Source organism: Colobus angolensis, unplaced genomic scaffold (assembly GCF_000951035.1).
Source record: "Colobus angolensis palliatus isolate OR3802 unplaced genomic scaffold, Cang.pa_1.0 Scaffold193, whole genome shotgun sequence".
Taxonomy (NCBI): domain Eukaryota; kingdom Metazoa; phylum Chordata; class Mammalia; order Primates; family Cercopithecidae; genus Colobus; species Colobus angolensis.
In genome coordinates this window covers 1,914,195-1,920,776 of record NW_012115077.1, presented here as the reverse complement: position 1 = coordinate 1,920,776, position 6,582 = coordinate 1,914,195, and the positions used below count along the sequence as shown (strand labels likewise).

Genomic DNA, 6,582 nt, shown 5'->3' with positions numbered 1-6,582 from the left:
GCCCTCGCGCTCATCTTGGCCGTGCTCGCCCTGCTCGGTCCGCGGCTCCGGGGACCCTGGGGGCGCGCCGTCGGAGAGAGGACCCTGCCGGGGGCCCAAGACCGGGACGACGAGGAGGCGGACGGCGGAGGCCCCGCGGACCAGTTCAGTGACGGGAGCGAGCCACTGCCGGGCGGGTGCAGCCTTGTCTGCAAGCCGTCGGCCCTAGCCCAGTGCCTGCTGCGCGCGCTGCGGCGCTCGGCGGCGCTGGAGCCCGGCCCGCGCTCTTGGCTCTCCGGGCCCCACGTGCAGACCCTCTGCCACTTCGTCCTGCCCGTGGTGCCTGGGCCTGAGATGGCCCGGGAGTACCTGCAGTTGGCGGACGATGGGCTAGTGGCCCTGGACTGGGTGGTGGGACCTTGTGTTAGGGGCCGCCGGATCACCAGCGCCGGAGGCCTTCCTGCGGTGCTTCTGGTGATCCCCAATGCGTGGGGTCGCCTCACCCGCAACGTGCTCGGCCTCTGCTTGCTTGCCCTGGAGCGCGGCTACTACCCGGTCATCTTCCATCGTCGCGGCCACCACGGCTGCCCACTGGTCAGCCCCCGGCTGCAGCCTTTCGGGGACCCGTCCGACCTCAAGGAGGCGGTCACATACATCCGCTTCCGACACCCGGCGGCGCCGCTGTTCGCGGTGAGTGAAGGCTCGGGCTCGGCGCTGCTACTGTCCTACCTGGGCGAGTGCGGCTCCTCCAGCTACGTGACAGGCGCCGCCTGCATCTCGCCCGTGCTGCGCTGCCGCGAGTGGTTCGAGACCGGCCTACCCTGGCCCTACGAGCGGGGCTTTCTGCTCCACCAGAAGATCACTCTCAGCAGGTGGGTAACGGAGGCTGCAGACCCGCATGGAAGGAATAGAGGGCCTGAGCTGGCTAAGAAACAGAAACAGCTATGCATAGCATTGGAACAAACAGGCGTGGGCTAGTTTGGGCAAAGTTCTCTGAACACATCTTCCAAAGCCTTCCAAATCCTGTAATCTAGACAGAACCGGGGAAGCGGGTTTAAAGGTCATCGGTATTACTGTGCTAGAGCAGGGACTCCTGCCCCAGCCCCTTGCCTCATCTCAGCACCCCGGGCAGTATCCTAGCAATTGGAGCACCTGGCCCACGACAGCAGAGATACCTGACATTTACCACTTAGCCCACAGCTTGACAACTCAGCAAAGAGCACTCTGGAAACCGCTGCAAACGATTATCTGCCCAGAATGTTTACTCACAGTCTCTAAGCCTGGAGGTGACAGGAATCAGAAATATGGTAGCATTTGAGGCCAGGTGCAGTGGCTCCCGCCTGTAATCCCAGCACTTTGGGAGGCCAAGGCAGGAGGATCACTTGAGCCCAAGAGTTTGAGACTAACTTGGGCAACATAGGGAAACCAGTCTCTACAAAAATTTCTTTTTTTAATTAGCTGGGTGTGGTGGCATGCATCTGTGGTCCCAGCTACTCAGGAGGTGGAGACGGGAGGATCACCCAAGCCCAGAAGTTCAAGGCTGCAGAGAGCCTTGGTCAGGCCACTACACTCCAGCCTGGGTGACAGAGCTACACCATGTCTCAAAAAAAAAAAAAAATATGTATATACACACACAGACATACACACACACACATGTATATAGGCATTTATTAAAATTATTTATTTATTTATTTATTTTGAGACAGAGTCTCACTCTGTCACCCAGGCTGAAGTGTAATGACATGATCTAGGCTCACTGTAACCTCCACCTTCTGGGTGCAAGCTATTCTCCTGCCTTAGCCTCCCAAGTAGCTGGGGACTACAGGCGTACACCACCAAGCCCAGCTAATTTTTAATATATTTTTTGGTAGAGGCGGGATTTCTCGACGTTGGCCAGGCTGGTCTGGAACCCCTAACCTCAAGTGATCCGCCTGCCCCAGCTTTCAAAGTGCCAGGATTACAGGTGTGAGCCACCGTGCCCAACTGTTTGTTTGTTTTTTGAGGCAAGATCTTATTCTGTCACCCAGGCTGGAGTGCAGTGGCGGGATCACCACTCATTGCAGCCTTGAGTTCCTGGGCTCAGGTGACATTCCCAGCCTGCACTCTAGCTTTCTTAGGAGAGGGCAGAATGAGGTCGAAGTCATGGCAATAGTGTGATGTAGCAGAAAGACTTGGGATGTGGGAGTCAGACCCCCACCTCAGCTTCCTGAGTAGCTAAGACTACAGGCACATGCCACCATGCCCGGTTAATTTTTGTATTTTTTGTAAAGATGTGATTGTGCCATGTTGCCCAGGCTGGTCTTGAATGTCTGGACTCAGGGAATCCACCTGCCTTGGCCTCCCAAAGTGCTGGGATTACAGGTGTGAGCCACTGTGCATGGTCAGAGATGAACATCTAATTTCAACTGAGGCTGGATTGAGCTACTCAAAAGACAGAGCTGCCCATCCTGGCCTCCTTGTCAGAATGCCAAACCCTCTCCAGAGGGCTAGAAACAGCATCGATGTTCTCTGTTACCCAAAGCAGTTGCTCTGAGGCCCCCATTTAGGAATCCACCCAGTAAATTACAGACTCAATTGCTTCCTCTGCCAGGCAGCACACTCTGTAGGAATATCTACCCCAGTTATACCCGATCAACATCACACTCATGTGACATTACCAGGACAGGATGTTAGTTTAAAAAACAAAGAAACAATGAATGCAACCTAAAGTCAAATGTGAATGATTAGCAGACGTGTCACCTGCTGGTTTGGATACTCTGAGCCAACAAGTTCTTCTAGGAGCAGTTCAGGAGGTTACAGTTCATAGCAAGTTCTCCACAGAGGGCCAGAATTTGCGGTTAGGAGGAGAACTGTCAGCAGCTGTGAGGTCAAATGTTGCCCCTAGGGCACATAGGCAGGTGCAGTGATGCTGTGAATAACAGGCCTAGTAGGCACCGTCTTCACATAAGAAGGAGGGAGGAGGAACCCATTGCTGTGCTGAGAAATGCCCACCCATGTGGCTGGATCTTCCCACTTCCCTAGAGAAGCCAGACACCTGCATTTTATGTGAAATCTTCTAATTTTATTATTTTATTTATTTATTTATTTATTGAGACAGAGTCTCACTGTCACCAGGCTGGAATGCAGTGGCACAATCTCGGCTCACTGCAACCTCTGCCTCCTGGGTTCACCGATTCTCCTGCCTCAGCCTCCCGAGTAGCTGGGACTACAGGTGTGCACCACCACACCCAGCTAATTTTTGTATTTTTAGTAGAGCTGGGGTTTCACCATGTTGGCCAGGATGGTCTCGATCTCGTGACCTCGTGATCCACCCACCTCAGCCTCCCAAAGTTCTGGAATTGCAGGCGTGAGCCATCGTGCCTGGCTGATTTTATTATTTTATTTTATTTTATTTTGTTTATTTTTTTAAACAGGGTCTGTGTCACCCAGGCTGGAATGCAATGGTACAGTCATAGCTCACTGCAGCCTTGACCTCCCAGGCTCAAGCAGTCCTCCCACCTCAGCCTCCTGAGTAGCTGGGACCATAGGCTTGAGCCACCATACCAGGCTAATTTTTTTTTCTTTTTTTTTTTTTTTAGAGATGGGTTTTCACCATGTTGCCCAGGCTGTTCTCAAACTCCTGGACTCAAGCAATCCTCCCACCTTGGCCTCCCAACCGCCCAAATAGCTGGGACTATAGGCGAGGACTGTGATACCAGGCTAATTTTTTTTTTGTATTTTTTTTAGAGATGGGTTTTCACCATGTTGCCCAGGCTGTTCTCAAACTCCTGGACTCAAGCAATCCACCCACCTTGGCCTCCCAAAGTGCTTGGATTACAGGTGTGAGCCACCGCAACCAGCCTCATCTGGTTTTAAATGATGGCCATGAAATGAAATTTTTTCAAAGCCCTAAATGGCCAAAGAAAGCTTCTGTGGCCAGATCTGGCTTGCGGACTGTCTATCTCATCTGCTGTCACCTGATGTTCTCATTCTTCCCTCTCTTTCCCACCTTCCCCACCCAACAACTCGCTACCAGGTATGCCACAGCCCTGGAGGACACTGTGGACACCAGCAGACTGTTCAGGAGCCGTTCCCTTCGAGAGTTTGAGGAGGCTCTCTTCTGCCACACCAAAAGCTTCCCCATCAGCTGGGATACCTACTGGGACCGCAACGACCCCCTCCGGGATGTGGACGAGGCGGCCGTGCCTGTGCTATGTATCTGCAGTGCTGACGACCCCGTGTGTGGACCCCCAGACCACACTCTGACCACTGAACTCTTCCACAGCAACCCCTACTTCTTCCTCCTGCTCAGTCGCCACGGAGGCCACTGTGGCTTCCTGCGCCAGGAGCCCTTGCCAGCCTGGAGCCACGAGGTCATCTTGGAGTCCTTCCGGGCCTTGACTGAGTTCTTCCGAATGGAGGAGAGGATGAAAGGGCTGAGCAGGCACAGAGCTTCCTTCCTTGGGAGCCGTCGTCGCGGGGGAGCCTTGCAGAGGCGAGAGGTCTCTTCCTCTTCCAACCTGGAGGAGATCTTTAGCTGGAAGCGATCATACACAAGATGAGAGACCTGGCCCAAGAACCCCCAAGTCCTGCAAAGAAAAACAGAGCTGGGCAAGGGAGAGCCCTGGAAAGATGGGGTGGACTGAACAGAGGGAGCTCCGGCTCTCTGCTCCTCATTTAGTCCCTCTCTCTTAAACTGGTGCCTTGAAGGAGATGGAATGCCCTGCGAGCCTGCGCTCACTTCATCCTCAGCAGAACTCCTGCCTGGCCTCTGCTTCGCATATCCCTACTCATCCGGTCAGCAGCGGAGTGTTCCAGTCACTGTCTCCTGTCACTGACATCACAAGCCAAAGGATGGCACTTTTTCAATCCAGGGACACAAGAGAAAATGCCCTCTTACTGGCAGTGACTAGAGGGATGAGACATTTGTGTATATCATAGCGCAGTGACCCCGATTCTCAAGCTGGAGCCACTTGATGTCATTAGGACAGGATGTTTGTGTCTCGGCCCCACTTCCCTCATTTGCTCTGTGGTTGTGGCGCCCTGCTTTGACCAAATGCTCTGGCACCTGCGGCAACCGGCTTGTGTGTGTGAGAAGGGCGGCAGAGGCAGTGGGGCTGGCTCCGTGAGGGCCCAGCAGGTAGAGAATGTGAACGTCCGGCCGGGCGCGGTGGCTCAAGCCTGTAATCCCAGCACTTTGGGAGGCCGAGACGGGCGGATCACGAGGTCAGGAGATCGAGACCATCCTGGCTAACACGGTGAAACCCCGTCTCTACTAAAAAAATACAAAAAACTAGCCAGGCGAGGTGGCGGGCGCCTGTAGTCCCAGCTACACGGGAGGCTGAGGCAGGAGAATGGCGTAAACCCGGGAGGCGGAGCTTGCAGTGAGCTGAGATCCGGCCACTGCACTCCAGTCCGGGCGACAGAGCGAGACTCCGCCTCAAAAAAAAGAGAATGTGAACGTCCATCTCAAGGAATGCGAAGGTCCAGTCTCTCAGAGGAGCTCTGCAAGTCCCAGCTGGGAATGGGGCTGGTCTGGCCCCCAAGTCTCACTGGAGAGATCCCAAGAGTATTTTACAAATAGGAAGCGCTCTCATGCAGGGTCTGAGGGCTTTGCTAGACCATGGTTCAAGGAGTCAGAATCTTGGCTACCCTACATGCTCCCTCTGGCACCATTTCAGGGGATTACTCTAGAGAGCTGCAGCCAGAGCTGTTTATCTCCTGAGATGTGGACTTTCTCTAAATCAGGAAAAGTACAAACCTCATAACTTAGGTGTTTTCTGGTTAGTTGCTCCCTTTTCTGATGCTACTACTGGCCTCTCCCTTTCCAGAGCCAGGAGACACATCTGGGACCAGAGGAAACAAAAGCACCAAGAGGTTGACTAGAGCTGACCAGTGATTTACAAATATTTCACATTACAATGTTTTGTCTGCTCAGTTACTCAAAGGCCATCCCTTTAAAGGCAGAAAAGCTTCCTCTTAGATCTAGCCACTTAGCAACTAAGTGGGTATTTGGTTTTATGAAGAATAATGCTGAGGACCAGAGATAGTACATCAGAGATAAGATACAGTATACAAGTTGATCTAAATATTCTGGTTTGGATTAGGCAATTAAAACTTTTTTGGCAACAGGATATATGTTTCCATGTGTTGCTAAGATTCAAAAACTTTACCCTGAAGTTTTATTTTAATCGTCATTGAGAAAGAGGGCTCCTGTTCTGACCTCACAAACAGCAAAGCGATTGTAAAGAAGAGAGCTGCTTATACCAAAACCCACATCCCAAGACTTGGCATAAGGTATTCCTGAGGCCATGATTTCAGGTTTAGATAATCTTGCCCCAGCCTTGTTCTTCTAGATCAAATCAGTTGAAACTTTGAAATAACTCCAAGAATCTGCACTGAAATGTAGACAGCACTCGATTATCTAAGGCACATTATCCTGTTGTGAAAAATTATCTCCCTCCTGGCAGAGAGCTGTGGTGCACACCTGTAATCCCAGCACTTTGGGAGGCCGAGGTGGGTGGATCACAAGGTTAGGAGATCGAGACCATCCTGGCTAACACAGTGAAACCCCATCTCTACTAAAAATACAAAAAATTAGCTGGGCATGGTGGTGGGCACCTG

The 6,582-nt window shown here is 52.6% G+C and overlaps 2 protein-coding genes across 2 annotated transcripts in view; one reads left to right on the top strand and one right to left on the bottom strand.

Moving 5' to 3' along the window:
* TP53I13 (tumor protein p53 inducible protein 13) overlaps positions 1 to 883 on the bottom strand; it is a 7,495-nt gene extending 6,612 nt beyond the window's left edge. Inside the window, exon 1 of the mRNA XM_011940845.1 lies at positions 709 to 883. The gene's annotated coding sequence lies outside the window, so the exon portion shown is untranslated. The remainder of the gene's footprint in view (positions 1 to 708) is intronic.
* The window catches only part of ABHD15 (abhydrolase domain containing 15), a 7,457-nt gene extending 1,338 nt beyond the window's left edge, over positions 1 to 6,119 (top strand). The window contains exons 2-4 of the mRNA XM_011940875.1: positions 1 to 851; positions 3,995 to 5,107; positions 5,415 to 6,119. Coding sequence (XP_011796265.1) covers positions 1 to 851; positions 3,995 to 4,520 — 1,377 coding nt within the window. The 3' untranslated portion in view covers positions 4,521 to 5,107; positions 5,415 to 6,119. The remainder of the gene's footprint in view (positions 852 to 3,994; positions 5,108 to 5,414) is intronic.
* Positions 6,120 to 6,582: the final 463 nt, after the last annotated feature.